This window comes from Lolium rigidum, chromosome 3 (assembly GCF_022539505.1).
Source record: "Lolium rigidum isolate FL_2022 chromosome 3, APGP_CSIRO_Lrig_0.1, whole genome shotgun sequence".
In the NCBI taxonomy this organism is placed as follows: domain Eukaryota; kingdom Viridiplantae; phylum Streptophyta; class Magnoliopsida; order Poales; family Poaceae; genus Lolium; species Lolium rigidum.
This window is the reverse complement of record NC_061510.1, coordinates 279,830,431-279,857,483: the sequence shown is the minus strand read 5'-3', so window position 1 is coordinate 279,857,483 and position 27,053 is coordinate 279,830,431. Positions and strand designations below refer to the sequence as shown.

General features: G+C 44.7%; 1 protein-coding gene and 1 long non-coding RNA gene across 4 annotated transcripts; one reads left to right on the top strand and one right to left on the bottom strand.

Moving 5' to 3' along the window:
* Positions 1–2,569: 2,569 nt before the first annotated feature.
* Positions 2,570–4,807, top strand: LOC124699574. 3 transcript variants are annotated; one of them, XR_007001440.1, is made up of 5 exons: positions 2,570–2,793; positions 2,888–3,209; positions 3,608–3,948; positions 4,059–4,632; positions 4,746–4,807. It is a non-coding gene; the product is annotated as an uncharacterized LOC124699574 (long non-coding RNA). The 3 variants fall into 3 exon arrangements; XR_007001438.1 differs by having other exon boundaries at positions 3,592–3,948; XR_007001439.1 differs by lacking the exon at positions 2,570–2,793 and having other exon boundaries at positions 3,154–3,948.
* Positions 4,808–6,139: 1,332 nt separating this feature from the next.
* Positions 6,140–9,265, bottom strand: LOC124696584. Its single transcript, XM_047229292.1, has 4 exons — positions 9,205–9,265; positions 6,972–7,111; positions 6,382–6,566; positions 6,140–6,303 (listed from the first exon to the last, which is right to left on the bottom strand). The coding sequence occupies exons 1-4, from the start codon at positions 9,263–9,265 to the stop codon at positions 6,264–6,266; spliced, it is 426 nt and encodes a 141-aa protein (XP_047085248.1). The 3' UTR covers positions 6,140–6,263.
* Between the last annotated feature and the right edge of the window lie 17,788 nt (positions 9,266–27,053).

The following is a 27,053-nucleotide window of genomic DNA, read 5'->3' as shown; positions in this document are numbered from 1 at the left end:
TACAATCATTAATGGCCAACACTGTATTCAACGCTCCCCTGTCTCTTTCGTCAGCTGCAACAGCCTCCCTATCCCTGCCTCTCCCAATCCGCGAAGCACCGGTGGTGTGGCCGTGGAGGGCTTACCGGTGACGGGCGGTCAGAGTCGACTTGTCGCGGCAGCGCTCAGGCACGCAGGTAGCTGGAGCCGCGCACAGTGAGCAGCAGCCAGCAGCGATTCACCTCTCTCGGCTAACTCAAAGTCCACTGCCCCTACAAAGCTGCAACTCCGCATCCTTTCCTGCTGGAGACCAATAATCTCTTTTTTAATTGCAGATTGAGAAATTAAAGGATGAAGTCAGCTTGTTCACATGGATATCTTTTGAACAACGGATTGTTCCACCATCAAGAAAAACGAACTAATTTGGGATGATTTCTTTCTATGCCCTGGGTAGAGTTGTTATTTAACTGCCGAATTTATTGAGTGAAGATTCTCCTGGGCATGAAGATTGCTGAGAAACAGCGCCTCTCCGTAGCACCCGGTGTCTCCTTAAATCGCGTGTGGGAAATTTTTTTGACGAAGCGCCCGACCTAAGTTTATCTGATATGCGCATGCGACTGAAGAAGTGATAAGTACCTGGCCGGCTGGACGCTGGGTTGTGCGCTTTGCCATCGCCTGGTTTCCGTCAACCGTCGTCGTCGCGCCTGCAGCCTGCTCTGCCTCCGCAGCTCCGCTGGCCACTGCTCCCCTTCCCGTCGGGCCGGGCCACCGGTAGCCCGCGCCTGCGGCCTGCTCCGCCTCCGCTAAGGCGCTGGCCGCTGCTCTGCTTGCCGCCGGCAACCGCTAGTCGCTAGGGCTCCGCGCCGCCTGCGTGCGTTTGTCGAGGGGCAGTGTTGTTGCTCTCGACGGCGAGCAGAGCACCATGTGAAGATGGGCGAAAATCCACATTGGAGGCCGGTGGAGGTGTGGGGTATCGAGCAGGATCAGCTCCGGTGAGGAGAGGCCGGTGGAGGTCCCGTAGGGAGGAGCTTGGCTGATGGGGAAGATAATGGATAAAGAAAGAGGAGAGGAAATCGAGATAACAATCTCCAGAGACGCCACGTAACATACACACAGACTTTGGTCAAAGCGGTGCAAACCATCAAGTCACCAAGGCCCACCACAACGCCATATTTATCACAGATTCACAGCTACAACCACACTGGCAATATACCAGAGCATGACACCACCAAAACAGCAGGAAGAAAAACGTACAGAATTGCACAAGTGGCAACACCAAGAAAAAAACAAAATCTGTCCCAAATAGCTAGACGGCACCGAAATTGCACACAGAGAAATCCCTGCAGAAATGAAAACATTCAAAGTGGGTACGTGTCACCACCATGTTAATTTAAAGTAGGCCTCAAAATTCTTACAAAAAAGATGTTTGTTCCCAAATAGTATAGTAGTTATATATGTATATCACTGGTGGTTGTGGTTGCCAGGCGATTCTAGAAAAAGAACTAGTACAAAAAGAATGAGTACACCTACCAACGTTGCATTTAGTAGAGAGCACAACTATATATTCGAATTTCGAATAATTAGAAGAGATCGAGTATTTGTTCATGCATGCTAGTGAAGCTGCTTATTTGCCAACTGAATGGACTTAGAGTGCGATCCTAGGTACGTGTGTACAGTACATACCATGAGATTCCTTACGAAGCTGAGAATAGGAGGCACCGGGAGTCCGGGAAGTGGCCATTTGTGCGTTTTGGCGAATAAGAATAATGGTCCATTTTGGGGTGATTTGCTTGTCGTCGCTAGTGCTCAAGGCCTGACATTCTTTTCTCTACTATTTAAAAAGACTAAAGTGGTTCCTTATTCTGCCAACCACTCGATACGTCGAAACCTTCGTCGTCCCGCTCGTCGCTCTTCCACTCGCCTGCATGCGCCTACATGGGCCAGGCCCACCTATGGAGTAGATGTCGCACTTCTTTCCTCGAGCGGTCGCGCCCCCGGCCCCCTCGCTCTTCTCTTCCTTTGGCCCCCATCCCGTCCAACCCTAGCCGCCTCTGCCTCCCCCCACGCGACGCGATCTGGTTCTTCCTCTACCGCGTGACCCCCATCCCATGCGACGGTGGCGGCGCTGCTGGGCCAGCGAGTGGAGGTTCTATCGGAGAGGCCGGCGCCGCGGCTCACGATGCTGCTGGTGAACTTGACGGTGGAGCGGAGCCTGTGGCTGGTGCACGTAGTGCTGGGCGCCAATGCCACCGTGGCCGACCTCGCGCGCGCCGCCGTCGCCCGCAACATCACTGAGGGACGCAGGCCGCCGCTCCCCGCCGACGCCAATTCCGTCAATGTGGCCGCACAGTTCGAGCTGCATCTCTCCAAGTATTCCCTCGGCAGTAAGAGAACCTCGTTCGATTTCTGAAACTGTCCACTGTATCAATCGCTGAGGGACACGCAGACCGGCCTACAGCGCGTGCACGAACACGAAGACGACCCCAACGTGGCAGCGTCGACGGCGGTTCCACGCGCGCCGGGTCGCCGGCAGGGCGCACGGCGAGGTCCCTCGGCGCTGAGATCGAAGGGATCCCAGATCCGAGTAAGATACAGGACGATTTCCAGAATCGAACCGGAGTGGTCCGATTGCCGTCTCTCCGTAAGAAGAGTTCGAGCGCCGGGTCACTAGATCGGGGGCGGAGCCGACGGATCCCAACCAAGGGCGACTTGGAGGCCAATTGCTGGTTGATTGATCGATTTTCTATCTTCCTCGCGCCGCTGCGCGTACGATCAGTGACAGTGAGGAGAACCGGTGAATGCTTTCATTTGTTGGTGTGTAGTCTCGTCCACTCCTTTTCTGCAGATAAGGTGAACCTCGTTTTGCGGTTAGGATCTCCAGCAAAGTTGATTTTTCTAGCCTGTACAGGTCGCCGGCGCCGAGTGTTTGGAGTCTGTACAAACTGGCGGCGCTGCTCGAGCTCGCCGCGGTGGATGAGGATGGCAGCATGAAGGAAGCGCTGGAGGGGGCGGGCGAGGATCTGGCCGATCATTCGGCCTCTGCTATGGCCCGAGAAGGTGTTGGATTTGGGGTCTCGCAACTTCTTCTCTGCGCCAGCATATTCTGAATGGATTATCTGTATCTCGCACTGCCGCCTCCACAGTGCTCCCTCTCGCTGAACCTCAAGAGTTAAGAGTGTTCATACATGCTTAGCACTTCAGTTTCAGATACATGTCCAGTTCAACTGAAGGTATGCATGTATACTTTCCAGTGACCTCTACCTATCCTGGAAAGATCAAATTGATGATCCTTCTGCTTATTCAGGTCTCAAATACTTAGTGATGGTATTCTATAAGCATTTTCTTGTTATCTTGTGCCAGCTAGGTTTCATTTTGTTTCAAGTACAAAATGCTCATATTAGTTATAGAGCTTTTATGTTCTTATCAGGAGAGGATCAAAGTGTACAGTTTGTAAAAAAAAAACTGAAGTTCGACCTGCTCTTATATAATTCTTTGCAATGCATTATAAATTGCCACTAGAATCCAGTACACTGGTATTGCGTTGAATGTGTGGTTCTTTAGTTTGACCCTTTTGTATTGCTAATGAATTGTGATTCTGTTTTAAATGATAAGGCTGGTTTGACACCAGGTGGTGTGGAGGTACCTAGCAGCCTTGTCGACAGGGAAATGCTAGACAGGATCAAGAGTATGCCAGAAGAGTTTCAGCCAGCCACCCCCAAGGGGCCTCACCCAAAATGTGTTACATGTCCCATGTGGAGTGCTGGTCCTGGCCCTTCAAATACCCACTTTAAGGTTGTCATTTCACATAATCCCTTTAGTGGAATGTGAAGTCTGAATGGATTGCATGGATCAGACCTCACCATTTATCCATGTCATGTACTGAGCTCGGACCCTATTATAACTGATGACTTACTGAAGTGGAAACAGACAATGGATTCCTGGGGTGCAAAAATTATTGCTGCAATTGAGGTACACATACAATGCACAATCTTCTTCTAAATTGATTTTTCTTGTGGTTTATATATGGCAACTCTGTGTGATACGATTTTCAGAAGTTTATTCCTCTTACTTTTCTCTAGGTTGTTGCTGAGATGGCTGCGATTTGATTTGGCTTTGTCAAAGGATGTGTTTGCCTCTTTGATGAAGGAGTTAGTATTTTAATTCTCTGCAGTTGTTGTAAAATTTTCTGATATACATGTTCCTAAAGTAATGCATAGCCTCAGCATTTTCAGTACTACAAGTAATACAGGCTAGCCTTGCCATTTTTTCTGGATACTGAATTGATCTACACTCGTGGGTTGATGGAACGATATGCTTGTTCATATTAGTTTTCTAAAGGTCAGAGCTATCGGTATTAATTATGGTATAGTCTTCAATATTTTTTTCTCACTTACAAGTGCTGATTTTCATAATATAGTTGATCTCGTCGTCATATAAATCAAGCTCTAATATACGAGTTCTAATGTAAAGCACCTGTGTGTAAGAGTGTAAAACAAAATACAAAAAAACATGAAAAGGATACAACTCTCAGTATTTTTGATGTGTTCCGTTTGTACAGTTGGAGTGGCTTACTGGTGGCGAGTGTTTAGCTCGATTGCAGTGACCAAGTAGCTAAAGAGTCAAATCAAAGCCCTGTTGAGGGTCTCGTCAATAGTATGTACTCTCAATTCTCATAATATGTTTGATAACCTCATGATAATTGTCAGAATCCTGTTTGCTCTAACGAGTTATTTACTTACCTACTCTATCTATATATGTCTAAACAGCTATTCTCACACATTGCTTCTGATGCCACGCTTAAACCATTGGGCCACTTTGGTGAAGCAACCAATGTTCCTAATTATACCAATATATCCAGGGGAATATGTCGAGCAAGATCTCTCGGTTATTAATCTCTCGGTTATATATGGTTAGAATTTAAATGCGATGGTTTTAGCTGATACTTGTATCTTCATTATTCCCAATTGCTTGCAGACAGAGGTTGCCTTGGATGATTCTCCAGGCAACCTTCTATATCCATGCTAAGTAATTAAGTATGTCCATTTAGTCAACTTCTTAAGTTATAGTTGATGTTCTGGTGTAGTAAACTGATGTTACTTGTGAAAACCGAATAAATGTTAACGTAGAAACGAAGTGTTTTGAGAGTGACATCGGCCTTGCTATCTTAGGAGTATCAAACATAACGCTATTTTACGGGTTAAAACTGACTCATCACAAACTGAGTAATCACTACTGTCTAAAAAAGAATCTCACGGTAGTGCCTCTCGTATGTCCCTCAGTTAACGATCCTAATCACCGTTAATTAAAGTGGTTTTTGCTTTCCTATTTAGTATCCTGCTACATTATGTCATCTAAATTAGTTAGTACATATTGGAGACTTATTTTTGTTGATCTAAGTAGTCAGCAGAAAAATTATTTCATGGGGGATTGTACGTTTCGTGCACATTGAATAAATAGCAGCATCCTGCTACATTATGGAAAGACAAGATGAGTTGACATAAGGAACCTTAACCTATCACTGTGATATGCAGGGAACCTGTACTAGCTATGACCGTGATAGACTATATGTTGGCAGTTGGCTTGGTGGAACCATGGAAGTGGAAGAGTGCAGTGAGTATAGCTCGGACATACTAGACAGACGGAGTACTGAATGATGTGCTAGCTGATCGATTAACAACTAACGGTTATCTTTGGCCAACCTAAAGGCTTGCGGTTTTAAATCTCAATCGGTTCAAGCTTTGCATTAAGGGCATCTTGATTGTATAATTGTGTTGATATTTTGCTGCAGCTTTAAGCTGACTAATTATCATTCAGAAAGTGACTAAAATACTTTGTTGAATACTGGAAGAGCCAAACACCAAGTAGTTTTAGCAATACTATAAAAAGAAATGTCTTTTCGAAATGGTGATACTGTATGTCGAACCAAGGCACATCAGACTGGGATTTCAATAATGGTTTAAAAAACAGAGCTACCAATGTACCATGAATTTAGAAGGCAACAACGAACCTCAGTTGAACATGTGCTACAACATAATGAAAAATAAAGGTATTTTGGTCCAACCGCCAATTTCAAATCACAGGGTGTAATGCCCAGATGTAAAATTTAAAATAACAGCCACTGAAATACTTATCTTTATCATGTCATCTAAAGTGGGTGGAAATTCAGATGGTTGACGAAAATTACTTGTTGCGGAGCAGATGATGACAAGCTTGAGGAGACCCAGGGTACCATGGCAGAAACACCCCTATCACGATGCTGATGATGGCGATTTCCAGCCACCGATTCAGCGCCCTCGCTGCGACCGCCCCCGCCGCATCCACCGACTACAGATGCAACGCAACGGAGGTATCAATAACGAAAATCTCACGCCTAAAAACCAAGGCTGGGACAAAATTGCGTACCTAGATTCATCAGGTGTAGCCGCATTTGTCGAAGAGGTTAACAGCGCGAGCGGGGAGGTAGAGGAATCGTGCGGCGGAGGGTGGCTGCCTTTCGCTTCTGCTTTGCCGCAGCGGCGGGACCTCTTGCCTTCGATTTCCAGTGAACCCGGGCAGCCGCCTTGGCTTGATGCATTATATTTGTTTGTCTAAAATAAAGAAATTTTAAAAAGTTAGCTTTTAATGACTAGCTACGGTGAATTTCAAAATTTTAATATTTAACTAATTTTAAAATAATGAAAATAAAAAGGTTGCATTCTAAAAAATGCTCACTCGTAACAAAAATGAATCCTGCATTAGAAGAAAAAAAACAATTCATGTTGTTCAACAATTTTTTTAAAAGCTCTATTTGCAATAAAGGTTCACCAATTTCAAAAAAATTGTTCATGCATTTCCAGAAATGTACGTGCGTTGAGAAATAAAACTAAAGGCCCCGTGGCAACGCACGGGCATTTGTACTAGTTTTTTGAGAATTCGGCAGGTGAGCTGCTCGATATATTAATAGAAGAAGAATTGGCTCAGTTAATAAGGGAAACCGGGCCCGAAAATCATACAAAGTGGCCGAGTTTATGAGGGAAACCGGCCGAAAACCGCACAATAGTCGGGGCCTCAACGTCCACACGAAACCAGACCGCCGACGACCAAACACACCACCAAACCCGGAGCCGCCGCTCCGACGTCCCCAACTCGGAGGCTGTAACATCCCAAAAATTTAAAACAAAGAGAAAATGAATTCCCTTTTTCCAAAAATGAGAACCAACAAAAACTTTTATTAAATTAAGTTTGGTACATAGTGAGCATGCTTATATGTGGTGATATTGCCATGATTGTTTACTTATTGCATTGAACCTAATTTCCAAAACCCTAAACCCTAATCTTCTCACAACAAAATAGTATCAAATAAGAAGGAACTCAAATGAAGTAAAATATGTGGGCCAATAACCCTAACATGCAAATATTGACTAATAACATGCTTACTCTTCAAGATATGGGTGAACCATTGATATACCTCACTAAACCCTAAACCTCACTCCCATCTCACCATCTTTTATATACAAAATAAAAAGGAATTAAATTAATTAGGAAAAGGGCCTAGGTGCCTATGACTATTTTGGTAAGACTCTTACCTAGACATTTCTACTTGATTAGATGCTTTGCAAACCTCAACCAAACTAATCAAGTACTTCCCCAACCAAAACCAAGGTGAAATAAAAATAAATAAGAATAAATGAAACCTATGCATAGGAGCATATGTGGCACATAGCCATTTTTCCAAAACTTGACCTAAGCACCTCTAACTTGCCAAAATGGTTTGAAAGCTTTCACAAACTCAATCTAACATTAAATAAACCATAAACCATGACCTTTGATCATAAATAAAGAAATGGAAATAAAAATATGAAATGCACATATGTGCATATGGCCAAAAATACAAATTTGAGCCAAAGACCATCAAACTTGTTTCCATTGCTTGGATTGTTTTCTTACATCATATTAAACCTCAACCACATCAATGGGATCAAGAAAAACCAAATCAAATTGGAAATAAGAAGATTTTCCAATACACATATGTGGATAAGGCCATTTTTGCAAATCTCTAAACAAGACCTTTTTAAATGGACTCAATGGTTTGGAAATGTTTCTAAACTAATAAGAATCACCTTAGAGTCAACCAAAGTCAACTTAAATGGAGAGAAATTAAATAGGGAGAAAATCCCAATTTCACTCACATACACATTATGCCAAACTCCAAATCTTCACTCTAGGCCATAATGGCTTGCTCTCTTGCTTGTAGAATACCTAAATATGATAAACTAACACAATTGCATCAATGAAACCAAAATCAAACCAAAGGAAAGCTCAAAATCTTCACACATATGATAATGGTCATATGTCACCAAAATATTTTCTTCACTACTTTACCCCTCTGGTTTTCTCTACTCTTAAACTAAACTTGGTAAACCAAAGCCATGTCATCCAAGACCATGTCAAGGTGAGCAACTTTCATGTTGACCACCATGGCCAGAGTTGACTAGGTTGACCAGAATAAATGTGACAAGTGGTGATGTTGAAACAAAGAGAAGATCACACCCATTTTGGAAATTTCACAAACCACTTCAAATTTGACCACCACCACCACCAGTAGACTTCAAATATTATATGATTACAACCCACCAAAATTCAATCAAAAATTCAAAAACTTTTCTCTTTCGGCCATTGTATCAAACACCTTGTGTGCAGCAACCTACCAACTCCCTACACTCTAAAATCCAGAGGTTTTTGGCCCAAACCCTCACCTCTCTGGTCAACCTCAACCCCCTCTACATACCCCTGGACCATGCCAAGCCTCAGCATCCATGATCACGCATGATCATGGCAAGGACAAGGCCATGCCGTGGCATGATGCCACTCCACCGTGCCCTTCTCTCCTTCTCTCACATCCACCGTGCACCACCATGTCAGCCACCTTCCCCTCATTCCCCTGGACCAATTGGACACAGCCCTAGCTCGAGCCGACGCTAGCAGCAGCCAGCCCCGACGCGCCCAGTACGCCCAGGACGCGCCAGAGCGTGCACGCTGACGTCCCTGGACGCGCCAGAGCGTCGACGAGCCTCGTCACCCTAGTCCTCCATCTGCTCCCTCCTCTCGTCCGTAGCACCACCTCGTCACCCTCTACGCACCAGACATGCCCGCTGTCGCCGGGAAGGACGGATGCCATCGCCATCATCGGCGACTTCCGCCACGGGACTCGCCGCTCGCGTCATGCTCCTGACCTCCACACACCACCTTTTTCCATGCCATCACGTCCCCTGCACTCGCACTGCCACCGCCAACTCCCCTGCGTCATCGCTCACGTCTCTAAGCCCCTGTAGCGCCATCGCCATCATCGCCTGCCCCGCTCCGCCTCGGCCACCTCGCGCTTCTATAAATAGGGCCTTCCCCGAGCAATCCCAGCACACCATCTTGCTCCCCACCTTCTTCTCACTCTCCTCGACCACCTCCCCTCTTCGATTAGTCACCAACGCCGCCCAATTTCACCGGAGTAGCTCGCCAGTACACCGCAAGCTCGCCGTCGATTTCCGCCACCCCTGGAGCCGCCGCTTGTACCAGGAGGATCGCCGTCCTCGACAACATCACCTCGCGTCAACGCCGCCGCTCGCCGGAGCCTAGGATCGCCGTCGACCCCCTACCGTCGTCGCCAGTAAGGTCCCCTCTCGCCGGAGACGACGGCGCCTCGCGTCCGTCCGATCCATCCCTGATCGTGCGTCCCAGAATGAAACATACCGTTTCGGGTGTTATTAGTGACTGACATGCGGAGCCCACCCTGTCAGTTGGCCCGCTGCGCTCTGAAGCGTTACTGGGCCGGCCCGTTAATTCTCCCGCTGTGCAGCCCACCTAGTTTCCCGCCTAAGCCCACAATTCAAATAAAGGATTTTCGAATTTAATTATTTCTTCTCGGATGCTGTTTGAAAATTAAATAGAATAAAATCTACCAAACCAAATTGAACAAATTTTATATATTTGGAAACCTTGTTAAATTATCTATAAGACTACACTGGTCCCAACCCTGGATTATTTGTAGAATAAATATGACAAAATAAACAAGGCGAGGGTCTTTTCAAACTTCAACTAATTATATAAAATCAACCATAAACTATTTTGAGGTGATTCAAATTCTCATAAATCACAATTCAAATACTCTAATTGTTTAGGCAAAAATATAATAGGGGTACTGTATATGATCATGGCCTAGTTTAATTAAAGGACTTTATGGCTATTTCTAGTCAAAGATATTGTCCAAAACTATTAATAAATCTTATGGGAGTATTTTCTCTCATTTAAATCTTATCATGAACACTTCAAAATGAGGTAGAGACTCTGGTCATCTAGGTCTCATGTGAATGGTTTAAGGATATTACACCTTTACCATGTTAGGATTAAATTGCATGAGGTGCTTCACCTCATTTAAATCATTTTCCTAGTAGTATTTAAATTATTCAAGGCTACTTATCCAATCTTATGAGATGTTTTGGTCTCATTTAAATCTTGTCTCAACTAGGTTAATATGGGGTATAGACTATGCTCAATTTTAAACCCATATTAAATTAGTTGATGATATTAAATCATTACTCATGGATAATAAAAAGGCATGAGGTGGTGTATCTCATTTAAATCATTTCCCAATTGATACTTGTGAAGAGGTTGACTTTAGTCAACCTAGGTCACATCTTATTCATGAAGGAAATTAAATCTTAATAATATTTAATGAGAGGAAATTATTTTCTCTCAAGAAATAAATGGAAACTCTAATTAATATTTATAACAAGAGGAAATTATTCTTCTTAAGAATAAAATTAAATCAACTCACCTAATAAGCATGTTGATTGATAGCTTAGTAAGAGTAATTTATGCGTGTGCTTAGTCTAGTACTTAGGCTTTGTGTGGTAATTGTGTGTATTGTACTCGTATCTAGACGCTAGTACCGAGGAGTACACCGAGGAGGAGGAGGACTACTTTGAAGAGGAAGAGAACTTTGATCACTACTCCAACCAAGGCAAGCTATTATTAATGCAAGCTAACTCCAATGCAAGCTATACTCTTGCAAGCTAATAGTCTTGCAAAGTGCAAAGCTCTACTAGAGCAAGGCACCCTCATCAATTTACTTTATGCTTCAGGATCCCATCCCAAGTTTTATTCTTACAAGCTTTTACTTTGATTATTATAATTTGCTTTTATAGTTAACTTTGGTCTAGAGATAGAATGCTACAAGAGTATCAAATTTAGCCTAGAGCAATGAAAGCTAGATAGCACCCCTCATGATTAGTTGCTAGTGCTAACAAATAAAATTGACTACTCTAGATGGGAACTTGTGAAATGAAATGACTTTGAAAACCTTGGAATGATGAGTCATTCTATTGAAAGATTTTAAAGGTGAATGTGACTTGTGAATGACTTGGTGAATTTTACAAAAACCGATGGTTGGGTTCGGATGCGATACCATTCCAATTTTGCAAGTACCCCCACAATACCCGACATGGGTAAGGGCTTAACTAGAAATTTATGTGCTTTAGTATGGGTTCCCTCTAAACAAGCGTCATCGGGGTTAAGCCGAGGGCTGCCTCTACAAAAGAAATGATGTGATATGACGTGAATGAGGTGAATTGTCCGGCCCAAGCCCCGTGCGGTTCCCGGGTTAACAGAGTTGGTTTTCACCGGGAGGCCAAGCTCATGGGGAGAGGTGCCCGTACTAGAGTATATAAGTGAAAGGTTATGGTTGGTAGTCCGCATACGGAGTATGATAAATCAGGGCCGATTAACCACGACGGATTATTGCAAATATTGTGGCACAAGTGTACGACCTCCGCGAGTGTAGAACTATTCGAATAGCCGTGTCCACGGTTACGGACGATTGGAAAGGCCATACTTGTTCCGTCATCAGACCATTTTCAAAAATGTGACATATGAAGGGTGACTTGTGATTTGAACTTGAAATGGTGACTTTGACTTGAATCACAACAGAGTTGTGGGAATGACACTAATGTTCCCACTTGAGTTAGTCTAGCGATTCAAGCATCTTTACTAAAGGTTTATGAAATAAACTTGGCTTTATGCAAATAAACCTAGAGCTTAGCATCCCCCTTACTATAGTTGATAGTGCTTACATCAGTATTAGTTTGCGAGTACTTTAAAGTACTCATGGCTTTGTCCCTGGCTATTCAAATGGCCAGACTATGAAGGAGAACAGACGATACGAGGAAGATGGACAGCGGGACGTCTACGACAACTAGGATCGCTCTCGACGTCAACGGTTGCTCGTGGAATAGATGGACCGCAACCGTTACTTCGCTTCCGCTATGTGTTTTGTAATAGGATCTCTAGATCCACTATGATGTATTAAGACTGGATCATGTGATCCCTCTATGTAAGACAATTATGGGTTGTAATGAATGATGTGTTGTGATATCAATCTATTATGTCTCGCAAAAACAATATTCCTGGGATTGCGATGAATGGCATAATAGGCATCTGGACTTAAAAATCCGGGTGTTGACAAGTTGGTATCAGAGCCATCGTTGACCTTAGGAGACCCTAGTTAGAATGGACGTCCTGAAAAATTTAGTTTCATAAACAAATGAAGTGAATATTTATGAAAAATTATTCTCACTCTTATCCTTGAGATCTTTTCCAAAATAAGAGATCCATACTCCACTTTTCCTTGTAAATATTACATAAAATTTTGCACACTTGATCACTTCTCTAACTTACTTATCCTAACCGCTCACGGATGGAATACCAATGGGAGTGCTATCAGCTTGGTCATGGAGGAGAAGCTGAAGTTCGAAAAGGATTTGAAGCAACTAGTGGAATATCTAGGACACCCGTACCCTGAGTTCTTCGGAACATCCTTCAATAATCAGTTGGGAGGATCACCTCGGTGGGAAGTCTCTGCTGATCTAGGAAGAAAGCTTGGAGCCCCGGTATGGGAAACCATATGGTTTTCTGTAACGGGAAACACCTGGAAGGAAGGACTAGTCAGAGCTATGCAAGAAGCAATCGCCCGTCTGTGTGGACAAAATGAGAACAAGATCCGGAACACTCGTTTCATCTACTACCCAAGACATGACTCCATGGGAAGACCGATGACCATGCCCCCACCACAACCAGAGATGAACCCCTATAAAGCCCCTCAGGACTTCAGGCAGTACAAAACCCGCAGGGATTTGGATAACACCCTCGCCTCTCGCCAAGCACCTCACCCGTGAAGAAGAAGAATCCACCCTGAAGAGTAGTATCACCCCAGCACTTAAGTAGGTGTGAGTTGTATCAGGATCCCTTGTATCGTAGAGCGAATGAATGGTTCTTCAAACCAACGGTGTGTTAGCCTTGTAATATATGATGCTTGGTATGAATGAAAAAGTGTTGTTGGTTTCTACCCCCTCAACACTACTCAAGTTTTGAACTTTTTGAATTTAACTCAAACAAACCATAGAAATTTCCCTCTTATCTTATCATCTACTCCAATGATCAGATGGCCCCACCAAACCGCAACCAAGACGCAATGATGCAGATGCTCCAGATGATGATGGAAGATCGCGAAACCACGAGAGCTGAACGACAAGCCAACTTAGCTGCACTGCAACAGATAGCTCAGAACAATCAAGGCCAGGGAACCCATGATCACCCAGGATCAAAGCTCAAGAACTTTCAGAACACCAACCCTCCGATGTTTAGCAAGACTGAAGAGCCACTTGACGCAGATGACTGGCTCCAGACAATGGAGAACAACCTAGAAGTTGCGGGAGTAGAAGCCGCAGAAAAAGTACTGTTTGCCACTCACTATCTGTCAGGACCTGCAAGAGCCTGGTGGACAAGTGCCCGCGCAATGAATGCTGGACAAATGATGAACTGGGAAGACTTCAAGCTGAAGTTTAGCAAATATCATGTGCCCCAAGGACTGATCAAGAAGATGAGAGACGAGTTCCGCGAACTCAAACAAGGAAGGATGTCCGTGGTGGAATACCGCGACAGGTTTCTTACACTGTCAAGGTACGCCCCGGATGAGACAGATACCAATGAGAAGAGAAAGGAAAGATTTCTGAATGGACTGCATGACGAGATGCAAACTGTGTTAGTGAACATTCCGTTCGCTGACCTCGAAGCCCTAGTGGACTCAGCCATACAGATGGAAGGAAAGCTGCATCAGGCAAATGAAAACCGCAAGCGCAGGATGATGAACCAGAATGGACCCCACCATACCCAGAAGTACCGCAACAACTCCTCTGGAGGATTCACCCCAAGACACAACAAGCCCCCTGCTCAGAATTTTCGCCCCAATTACTCCAACAATAACCGAGGACCCCCGAAGCCCGGAGGCAACCATAACCACCATAGCAACAACAACAACAGCAACCCCAACAACACCAACAACCACCCCAATGGTAACAATAACAACCCCAATAATGCCCCAAAGACCGGAAGCAACACCTGTTCCCATCAACCCCAAAGATAAGTCAACTATAAACTGCTATGAATGTGGAGTTGTGGGTCACTACTCCAATGAGTGCCCCAAGAAGCTTGCCAGGATTGCCGCCAACACTGCTGCACCTGCCCAGCAACAACGCCGCTTCGCAGGTAGAAAGAACCAGAACACCAATAACGGCCGACTCTACCACATGAATACAGCAGAAGCACAGGAAGCACCTCAGGCCATACCAAGTATGTTTTTCTGTGAATCAAATTGCTCAATCTTTCTTAGGAACCTAACTTTTCTTAAAATCTCGGGACGAGATTTGTTTAAGGGGGAAGGGATTGTAACATCCCAAAAATTTAAAACAAAGAGAAAATGAATTCCCTTTTTCCAAAAATGAGAACCAACAAAAACTTTTATTAAATTAAGTTTGGTACATAGTGAGCATGCTTATATGTGGTGATATTGCCATGATTGTTTACTTATTGCATTGAACCTAATTTCCAAAACCCTAAACCCTAATCTTCTCACAACAAAATAGTATCAAATAAGAAGGAACTCAAATGAAGTAAAATATGTGGGCCAATAACCCTAACATGCAAATATTGACTAATAACATGCTTACTCTTCAAGATATGGGTGAACCATTGATATACCTCACTAAACCCTAAACCTCACTCCCATCTCACCATCTTTTATATACAAAATAAAAAGGAATTAAATTAATTAGGAAAAGGGCCTAGGTGCCTATGACTATTTTGGTAAGACTCTTACCTAGACATTTCTACTTGATTAGATGCTTTGCAAACCTCAACCAAACTAATCAAGTACTTCCCCAACCAAAACCAAGGTGAAATAAAAATAAATAAGAATAAATGAAACCTATGCATAGGAGCATATGTGGCACATAGCCATTTTTCCAAAACTTGACCTAAGCACCTCTAACTTGCCAAAATGGTTTGAAAGCTTTCACAAACTCAATCTAACATTAAATAAACCATAAACCATGACCTTTGATCATAAATAAAGAAATGGAAATAAAAATATGAAATGCACATATGTGCATATGGCCAAAAATACAAATTTGAGCCAAAGACCATCAAACTTGTTTCCATTGCTTGGATTGTTTTCTTACATCATATTAAACCTCAACCACATCAATGGGATCAAGAAAAACCAAATCAAATTGGAAATAAGAAGATTTTCCAATACACATATGTGGATAAGGCCATTTTTGCAAATCTCTAAACAAGACCTTTTTAAATGGACTCAATGGTTTGGAAATGTTTCTAAACTAATAAGAATCACCTTAGAGTCAACCAAAGTCAACTTAAATGGAGAGAAATTAAATAGGGAGAAAATCCCAATTTCACTCACATACACATTATGCCAAACTCCAAATCTTCACTCTAGGCCATAATGGCTTGCTCTCTTGCTTGTAGAATACCTAAATATGATAAACTAACACAATTGCATCAATGAAACCAAAATCAAACCAAAGGAAAGCTCAAAATCTTCACACATATGATAATGGTCATATGTCACCAAAATATTTTCTTCACTACTTTACCCCTCTGGTTTTCTCTACTCTTAAACTAAACTTGGTAAACCAAAGCCATGTCATCCAAGACCATGTCAAGGTGAGCAACTTTCATGTTGACCACCATGGCCAGAGTTGACTAGGTTGACCAGAATAAATGTGACAAGTGGTGATGTTGAAACAAAGAGAAGATCACACCCATTTTGGAAATTTCACAAACCACTTCAAATTTGACCACCACCACCACCAGTAGACTTCAAATATTATATGATTACAACCCACCAAAATTCAATCAAAAATTCAAAAACTTTTCTCTTTCGGCCATTGTATCAAACACCTTGTGTGCGAGCAACCTACCAACTCCCTACACTCTAAAATCCAGAGGTTTTTGGCCCAAACCCTCACCTCTCTGGTCAACCTCAACCCCCTCTACATACCCCTGGACCATGCCAAGCCTCAGCATCCATGATCACGCATGATCATGGCAAGGACAAGGCCATGCCGTGGCATGATGCCACTCCACCGTGCCCTTCTCTCCTTCTCTCACATCCACCGTGCACCACCATGTCAGCCACCTTCCCCTCATTCCCCTGGACCAATTGGACACAGCCCTAGCTCGAGCCGACGCTAGCAGCGAGCCAGCCCCGACGCGCCCGGACGCCCGGGACGCGCCGTAGCGTGCACGCCGACGTCCCCGGACGCGCCGGAGCGTCGACGAGCCTCGTCACCCTAGTCCTCCATCTGCTCCCTCCTCTCGTCCGTAGCACCACCTCGTCACCCTCTACGCACCGGACATGCCCGCCTGCCGCCGGGAAGGACGGATGCCATCGCCATCATCGGCGACTTCCGCCACGGGACTCGCCGCTCGCGTCATGCTCCCGACCTCCACACACCACCTTTTTCCATGCCATCACGTCCCCTGCACTCGCACCGCCACCGCCAACTCCCCGCGTCATCGCTCACGTCTCTAAGCCCCTGTAGCGCCATCGCCATCATCGCCTGCCCCGCTCCGCCTCGGCCACCTCGCGCTTCTATAAATAGGGCCTTCCCCGAGCAATCCCAGCACACCATCTTGCTCCCCACCTTCTTCTCACTCTCCTCGACCACCTCCCCTCTTCGATTAGTCACCAACGCCGCCCAATTTCACCGGAGTAGCTCGCCAGTACACCGCAAGCTCGCCGTCGATTTCCGCCACCCCTGGAGCCGCCGCTTGTACCAGGAGGATCGCCGTCCTCGACAACATCACCTCGCGTCAACGCCGCCGCTCGCCGGAGCCTAGGATCGCCGTCGACCCCCTACCGTCGTCGCCAGTAAGGTCCCCTCTCGCCGGAGACGACGGCGCCTCGCGTCCGTCCGATCCATCCCTGATCGTGCGTCCCAGAATGAAACATACCGTTTCGGGTGTTATTAGTGACTGACATGCGGAGCCCACCCTGTCAGTTGGCCCGCTGCGCTCTGAAGCGTTACTGGGCCGGCCCGTTAATTCTCCCGCTGTGCAGCCCACCTAGTTTCCCGCCTAAGCCCACAATTCAAATAAAGGATTTTCGAATTTAATTATTTCTTCTCAGATGCTGTTTGAAAATTAAATAGAATAAAATCTACCAAACCAAATTGAACAAATTTTATATATTTGGAAACCTTGTTAAATTATCTATAAGACTACACTGGTCCCAACCCTGGATTATTTGTAGAATAAATATGACAAAATAAACAAGGCAGGGTCTTTTCAAACTTCAACTAATTATATAAAATCAACCATAAACTATTTTGAGGTGATTCAAATTCTCATAAATCACAATTCAAATACTCTAATTGTTTAGGCAAAAATATAATAGGGGTACTGTATATGATCATGGCCTAGTTTAATTAAAGGACTTTATGGCTATTTCTAGTCAAAGATATTGTCCAAAACTATTAATAAATCTTATGGGAGTATTTTCTCTCATTTAAATCTTATCATGAACACTTCAAAATGAGGTAGAGACTCTGGTCATCTAGGTCTCATGTGAATGGTTTAAGGATATTACACCTTTACCATGTTAGGATTAAATTGCATGAGGTGCTTCACCTCATTTAAATCATTTTCCTAGTAGTATTTAAATTATTCAAGGCTACTTATCCAATCTTATGAGATGTTTTGGTCTCATTTAAATCTTGTCTCAACTAGGTTAATATGGGGTATAGACTATGCTCAATTTTAAACCCATATTAAATTAGTTGATGATATTAAATCATTACTCATGGATAATAAAAAGGCATGAGGTGGTGTATCTCATTTAAATCATTTCCCAATTGATACTTGTGAAGAGGTTGACTTTAGTCAACCTAGGTCACATCTTATTCATGAAGGAAATTAAATCTTAATAATATTTAATGAGAGGAAATTATTTTCTCTCAAGAAATAAATGGAAACTCTAATTAATATTTATAACAAGAGGAAATTATTCTTCTTAAGAATAAAATTAAATCAACTCACCTAATAAGCATGTTGATTGATAGCTTAGTAAGAGTAATTTATGCGTGTGCTTAGTCTAGTACTTAGGCTTTGTGTGGTAATTGTGTGTATTGTACTCGTATCTAGACGCTAGTACCGAGGAGTACACCGAGGAGGAGGAGGACTACTTTGAAGAGGAAGAGAACTTTGATCACTACTCCAACCAAGGCAAGCTATTATTAATGCAAGCTAACTCCAATGCAAGCTATACTCTTGCAAGCTAATAGTCTTGCAAAGTGCAAAGCTCTACTAGAGCAAGGCACCCTCATCAATTTACTTTATGCTTCAGGATCCCATCCCAAGTTTTATTCTTACAAGCTTTTACTTTGATTATTATAATTTGCTTTTATAGTTAACTTTGGTCTAGAGATAGAATGCTACAAGAGTATCAAATTTAGCCTAGAGCAATGAAAGCTAGATAGCACCCCTCATGATTAGTTGCTAGTGCTAACAAATAAAATTGACTACTCTAGATGGGAACTTGTGAAATGAAATGACTTTGAAAACCTTGGAATGATGAGTCATTCTATTGAAAGATTTTAAAGGTGAATGTGACTTGTGAATGACTTGGTGAATTTTACAAAAACTGATGGTTGGGTTCGGATGCGATACCATTCCAATTTTGCAAGTACCCCCACAATACCCGACATGGGTAAGGGCTTAACTAGAAATTTATGTGCTTTAGTATGGGTTCCCTCTAAACAAGCGTCATCGGGGTTAAGCCGAGGGCTGCCTCTACAAAAGAAATGATGTGATATGACGTGAATGAGGTGAATTGTCCGGCCCAAGCCCTGTGCAGTTCCCGGGTTAACGAGGTTGGTTTTCACCGGGAGGCCAAGCTCATGGGGAGAGGTGCCTGTACTAGAGTATATAAGTGAAAGGTTATGGTTGGTAGTCCGCATACGGAGTATGATAAATCAGGGCCGTTAACCCCGACGGATTATTGCAAATATTGTGGCACAAGTGTACGACCTCTGCAGAGTGTAGAACTATTCGAATAGCCGTGTCCACGGTTACGGACGATTGGAAAGGCCATACTGTTCCGTCATCAGACCATTTTCAAAAATGTGACATATGAAGGGTGACTTGTGATTTGAACTTGAAATGGTGACTTTGACTTGAATCACAACAGAGTTGTGGGAATGACACTAATGTTCCCACTTGAGTTAGTCTAGCGATTCAAGTATCTTTACTAAAGGTCTATGAAGTAAACCTGGCTTTATGCAAATAAAACCTAGAGCTTAGCCTCCCCTTAATAAAATTAATAGTGCTTACCCCAGTATTTAGTTTGCGAGTACTTTAAAGTACTCATGGCTTTGTCCCTGGCTATTCAAATGGCCAGACTATGAAGGAGAACAGCGATGACGAGGAAGATGGACAGCAGGACGTCTACGACAACTAGGATCGCTCCCGACGTCAACGAGTTGCTGTGGAATAGATGGACCGCAACCGTTACTTCGCTTCCGCTATGTGTTTTGTAATAGGATCTCTAGATCCACTATGATGTATTAAGACTGGATCATGTGATCCCTCTATGTAAGACAATTATGGGTTGTAATGAATGATGTGTTGTGATATCAATCTATTATGTCTCGCAAAAACAATATTCCTGGGATTGCGATGAATGGCATAATAGGCATCTGGACTTAAAAATCCGGGTGTTGACAGAGGCGAGCCGCAACGCCGCACGACATGGACGTCCTGTAGCCCAAACTACCAAGGCGACCACCCGCAGACCACGAACGCCGCGCCAAAAGATCCGGGGCCGCCGCCCCAACTTGCCAGCCACACCGACCACCCCGTCGCGTAGGCCGGGCCGACGAGCTCGCTACCCACGTAGCACGAACACGCCACCCATGCCTTGCTATACCATGACCACACCCCATGGAGTCATCGCTGCAAGACCATCCGAGGCCGCCGCCTCGGCGCACGTCAGCCGTCCGGGGTCGCCACCCCGGCATCCACCACCCTCGACGACAAGGCAACCGTGCGCAACTACCACACATCTACCACACCAAGAGGAATACGGACTCCAAAAGAGGCGCCTTCAATAAGGTAACGGCACAGTGTGTCGCCGCCGCCCGCTCCAAAGAGCAGAGGTTTTCACCCGGAGAACGCAAGAACTCGCGACAACAGAAGCTCCCCGATGAAGCCCTCAACAGGGAAAACGGTACCCAAGGGCACCGCCGACATCGGCACCAAAGGTGCGAGGCTTTCGCCTGGAGTGCCAACGATGTCGTCAGGCCCATCGTAGGCCCTGGCGGAAGAAGGTGGCCCGCTGAGCAGGGTACATTGCAGCCGTCCACCAAACAGAAAACGGAGCTGGCGGCGCCCAACGGAACCCGCAGGGGCCCATCTGAGCCCGCAGGAGCCCATCTGAGCCCGCAGGAGCCCACCCAACAAAGCCCCCGCGCGCAAGCGTCGGCGGCGCACAGGGATCAGCGCCATGCCTGGCGGAAACCGCGCCCACCCCAACAGCAGGGGGCCGCGCCAAGGCCGGACGACGAGCTGCAGTGCAGCGAAGGCCGAAGCCGACCAGCATCCCGCCGCAAGGGCCGCGCCATGGCCGGACGGTTGAGCTGCAGGCCGGACGGCGAGCTGCAGAGAGCAGCGAAGGCCAGGCCCGGCCCGCAAGCCCGCCGCCAGGGCCGACACGCAGAGGCACCACGGCGAGGACGCACAGGCGCGACGAGGGGGAGGCGCGGAAGCAGCGACGAGCGGCCGGCGGTGGGCCACGCGCAGGAGCCCAGTGCGGGCGGCGGCGACCTCCGGGACCGGCATGGAGGCCTCCCTCCTAAGCAGCCATGCGGGGGCCCGAGAGGCATAGATCCTCGCCGCCCCCGTCCTTGGCGGCGCACGGCTTTGCCGGCGGCAGCCTCGGGAGGCGACGAGGAGGCGGGCAGGGGGCGGGGAAGGTGGCGGCGGGGATCTAGGTTCGCTCCCCCGTCGCCTGGAGGAGACGACAGAGGAGCGGGCTCGCAGCGTTCTGTTTCAGAAGTAACCACACTGCTCATACAAGAATTTGCGGCCTGACATTCTAACTGAGGCGATAGGTCACTGTAGTGTCCAAGACCATGGAAGGGTGGCAGTACTGCCATTCAGCGGGTATTACCAACAAGGCATCTCTGTTACGGTAGGTAACAAAGAGAGCACTACTAGAGTAGTTAAAAGTGAGGAAGAAAAAGAAATATAATACCGTTGTGTCGCTGGGAACTTTTTAACTAAGTTTCATAATCATACACGGCGTCATATACACATATATTATCACCAATGCAACCATATGAAAGAACAGCTTTAATCCCAAACCTTAGAAACAAAGAACGACATAAGAAAGTATCATTTCAAACATGATTGGATATGAGGGGAACATGCACCAGGTTTCAGATGTTTACTGCAAACATGCTTTGATAGATCGGTTGATAATTTGTACTAGCAATCTAGCTTGACAGCAAATGTGATCCACTTATAGAAATAGTCATTTTTTTGTGCTGAATGAGAACTTAACTGTCGTAGAGGTGCGACGAGAATACCCCATCACCTTCCTTATTTACTGTTCGTCACGGTGCATGATTCTGCCTTTAATTTCCTTTATGTTACGGCAAGCCAGGTCATACGGCCGCTAGTAGAACACAACCGTCTGTCACAATCGGCCAGCCATCTCAATACGTTAGATTGAGAAGGATTGCAGTATTACGATGCATAGGGTATTACCTAGGTATCTCTGTTAGAAGAGCGCGATCAAACGATGCAGCCTGATGTATTGTTTATCTGTCAGGCCGGCCGTTCCGGAAATCTAGTCAAGCAACCCGTGCCTCGATGCCACCTCGTACAAAATATTTGGTACTGCATATCTGCCAAGAGCAACAAATCGGATCCCGAGCTCCTCCCAAGCCCAACATCAGTGACACAAGCAGAAGTAACATTGTTTGTTCCCTTCCATATCCTATTTTGCACTACAATCTTTGTTGATTATTGCGTTCCGTTTCGTTACTATATACTCCCTCCGTTCCTTTTTATAGTGCCTATAGATTTTTGGCATATGTTTCAGAATATAAGGGCTGTAGCTTGGCTTTTTTCAATTACCCCCTCCACCGGTCAACTCCTACACGACATGCATGAAAAAAATCCATACAAAATAGGAAACAATTAATTAAGATTCCTAAGGGATGACCCCAATGATTACTTAGATTTAGAAAGCAATGCTTTTTCTTTCCTTAATTAAACCTGACTGCACATATATGATGAGTCAACCAGAGAGATTTGTGGAATTTGTTACGGTAAGTTAGGAAGTTATCGATTCCCTAATTTTACTCCGATCTCAAATTGTTCAGCCAAGGGGTCTTGTGTAAAAAATACTCTTGCGCTAATTTCCGTGCCAAAAAACTATAGGCACTATAAAATGGAACGGAGGGAGTATCATGGACATCCACATTATCTAGTGCAATAAATTATCAATTAAAAGGCTCGATGGCATATCATATCTCTCCCAGGTTATTAACGGAGGATGGTGTACGGCAACAACTACTGCAGAAAAAATATGTAGGCTCAAAAGCGATCCCCCAGGTTATTTGGAAACCGGGTGACTCGCATTTCTAGACTGACATTATGGCAACAAAAAAGCATTTTTTCCTATTTGGTTTCTTCTTCATTAGAAATGGGGTGGAGATACGGTTCTGGAAGGATCGATGGTTGGGAACAACCACACTTCGTGAACAGTATCCAGCCTTGTACTATATTGTTCGTTACAAGGGAGACACCTTACAGAAGATGATGGGATCTTCTCCCCCCTCGGTAACGTTCAGACGTAACCTTATTGGCCCCAGACTTGACTCTTGGAACGAACTGCTGCAGCGGTTAGATTCAATACAGTTGGCTCTCAGGACCGATGAATTTCGGTGGAGTCTTACCAAGAATGGTGTATTCTCGGTAGGATCCATGTACAAGGCTCTTTGCATTCCTACTCAACCGGCACTACAAGAGATGGGGGATTTGTTGACGAAAACCCTGGTGACAAAAATGCATACCGTCAAGGATTTGTCCTTATAGGTGACGAATTCATCTTTCGTCAAGCATTTAAGGTAATGCTTGACGGTATGATTGTTCGTCAACAAAAAATCGTCACCCATTACCCAAGCGGGAAGGGCTTCCATCGTGTCTGATAATAGGTGACGAAATCAAAGATCGTGGTGACGAAATAATACTAAGTTACTTTATTAAATGTTATTAGTTTTATATATCATGCGTGACCCACTTGTCAGGAACATATTTAATTAAGTAAAAATTGTGGTTTGGAAGAATCGAACCAGGGCTTTGGCGTGACCGACGCGGAGTCTTACCGCTAAGGTAGATATGGAATTTTGATCTCGATCCGTAACTTGTCTATTCTACATATTTATTTCAATGGTGTGATCTAGATGTTACGACATAATAATTCCCTTATTAATATTTATGTCGGCCGAGGGTGCCTCGTTTAAGTCGCGCCGCTAGCAGACACGGCCTATATAGGTGATCTTGCTAACAGTCGAATCGACTAGGGTTCTCGTCGAGGTGAGAAGAATTCCGTGAAGGCTCCATTGTGGTGGCGGCGAGACGCATCATCGGTGAGTTCTCCTGATTGTTCGTTAGGTCTAGATTTTTTAATCAGTTGTCAAGATCTGTTCTGAAGAACGTTGGCATGTTCTTAAGCTGAATTGTAGGCAATGGATCGAAGTTGGATAACCGATGGCACCAAGAAGTTCACAACAAAGTACATGGCAGGTGTTAGGGATTTCATCAAGTTTGCGCAAGAACACTTGGACAATACGAGATGAACCAATCTTGTGCCCTTGCAAGGACTGCCTAAATCTGATACGTCGGGATATAAAAACGAGTCGAGGATCACTGCAATTGTTCAGGTATGTCCATGACGTATACAAGATGGACTAGACATGGGGAAGATTTTAGTGATGACGAAGGGCGGGGTAGAGACGACGATGGTGCTTATGATAGTGACAACGATGAAGAGGAAGACAATGGTGATTGTTATGTTGATGATTCGTCTAGTATGATCGATGAACTGCAGAAGTCTGGAAATAAAGGTCCTGACCTGCCAAATCTGTATGCTAATCTAATTGAGTCAGAACTTTATGAGGGATGCACCTCTTTCACTAGGTTGTCGTTCATTATTAAGCTCCTTCATGTCAAATCATACAGCCGGATAACAAACAGAGGATTTGATCTCTTACTTCAGCTTTTACGTACAACTTTGCCGGATGTGGACTTTCCCAAATCATATGCTGATGCTAAGAGTGTTCTTTCGATGTTGGGCTTGGTTATGAGACAATTCATGCATGCAAGTTTGATTGTTCTTTATTTTGGGGAGATCACAAGGACGATACGAACTGCCATGTTTGTGGATTATCAAGATATAGAGACCCTACTGGAAAAAAGAAAATCCCTCACAAGGTGTTAAGGTACTTTCCTATAATTAAAAGGTTGCAGAGACTATTTGTTAAAAAGGAAATGTCGACACATACTAGATGGCACAAAGAGAAGAGGGTTGTTGAGCACAATGTACTGAGGCACCCTGCTGATGGTGAGGCATGGAAGCACTTTGATGGCAAGTTTGATTGGTTTGCTAAAGATCCTCGTAACATAAGACTAGGTTTTGCCACAGACGGCTTCAGTCCCTTTGGAAGTATGAGTAATCCTTACGAGTATGTGGCCTGTTTTTGTGATTCCTTACAACTTCCCACCATGGATGTGCATGGATCAATCGAATTACATGATGGCATTGCTAATCCCCGGAAAGTATTCCCCGGGGAAAGATTTTCATGTATTTATGCAGCCTACGATAAAAGATATGATGCAGCTATGGAGTGGTGTGGAGACATTTGATGCATGCACACAGGAATATTTCCCATTGCATGCTGCGTTTCTTTGGTCTATTCATGATTATCCTGGATATGCCACTATGTCAGGCCGAAGCACAAGAGGATTTCATGCGTGTGTGCATTGCGATGAGAATCCTTGCGCTGAATCTTTGAAAAACAAAATTGGATATATTGGGCATCGGCGATTTCTTGATAAAAGTCACCCATACAGGAGAAGCAGACTTTTCAATGGTAAAGCTGAGCCTAGAGATCCACCAAGGAAGTACACAACCAAAGAGGTAGCTGCGAAGGTAGAAAGTGTTAAGGATTTTGAACATGGGAAAAATCCAATAAGTAGAAAGCGGAAGCGTGCAACTGTACCCGGTGAACCAACATGGCACCTGAAAGTCAGCTTACATCATCTACCGTATTGGCGGAACTTAAGATAGCTCACAACTTAGATGTGATGCATATTGAGAAGAACATATGTGACAATATTGTTGGTACACTACTTGAACTTGAGGGCAGGAATAAGGACACTGTTAGTGCTAGAATTGATTTGAAGAAATTCAAAATGTGGGAGAAGTATTGGTTGAAGAAAATTGTGAAGGATGATGGTGATGCAGCAGTAACTTATGCGAAGCCCCCGCACCGTGGACGCTTTCGAAGGAACGGAAGAGACATTTGTGTAGGTATTTGGCAAACACTAGGTTCCCGGATGGTTATTGCGCAAACTGGGGAAGATGTGTGAATATTGATGGTTGTAAGGTTACCGGTATGAAGACGCATGATTGCCACATACTTCTGCAGCGAGTGTTGCCGGCTGGGCTCAAGGGAATTGCATCCAAGGAAATGTATGTGGCTATTGCAGAGCTAGGAAGATTTTTTAGGGAGCTGTGTGCCAAAACCACGAAAGTTGATGTGCTTGAATCGATTGAAGGTTGAAATTGTTGTGATCCTATGCAAACTTGAGAAGCTCTTTCCCCCAGCTTTTTTGATGTAATGGTGCACTTAGCTATTCATCTTCCCGAGGAGGCTCTTTTGAGGGGTCCTGTTCATTATGGTTGGATGTATCCGAGTTGAGAGAAGATTAGGTTATCTAAAGTCTACGGTCCGTAACAAAGCAAGGCCAGAAGGTTCTATCGCAGAGAGCTACATTGTTGATGAGTGTTTGATTTTTTGCTCTAGATTTTTCAAGGATGGCACAGAAACAAGATTTAACAAAGATGATAGGAACCAAGACATACGGAGAAAACCTGATCCTGACGAGATGGAAGTATTTTCAGTTGGAGCTAAAGGTCTTGGGAAATCCATTTTGAAACATTTTGACAAGGAATTTGACAAAATGGTTTGGTATGTGCTGAACAAGCTGTGACGATGTAGAACGTTATATCAAGTAAGTAGTTAGCTTCACTTTAATAACTACTTCTCAATGTTGCGAACATAATTGTCCCGTATTTCATATGTGTTTTTTCTATGTTTCGGTGAATTCCGACAAGAATTGGGAGGTAGGGGTGTGCGTGACATGGAGGAGACGGTTCGGAGAGAGTTTGCGGGTTGGTTTGCAAACCATGTGAGACAGATTGGACAATGCATCGGAAGATTTGAAGTCTCCGGCTGCTTGGGCCGGACCGGCGTGTAGTAGTATACGCTGGTTGCAACGTAAAGGGTGCGAGGTTTCGCACGCTTACACGGGATAAAGACCCGAAGACTCAAAATTCGGGCGTAGCGACTAAGGGATCTTTTGGTGATGCAGATGAGACCGAGTACTATGGTGTTCTG

Bases quoted from the DNA above. Each gene is read 5' to 3' on its own strand.
- LOC124696584 (XM_047229292.1), bottom strand. From the start codon at position 9,265: ATGACGCAGGGGAGTTGGCGGTGGCAGTGCGAGTGCAGGGGACGTGAT. The intron at 7,112-9,204 runs GTGGTGTGTGGA...GGGATGTTACAG, and splicing joins ACGTGATGGCATGGAAAAAG to CCTCCGAGTTGGGGACGTCG. The intron at 6,304-6,381 runs GTACGCAATTTT...TTGCATCTGTAG, and splicing joins GCTACACCTGATGAATCTAG to TCGGTGGATGCGGCGGGGGC.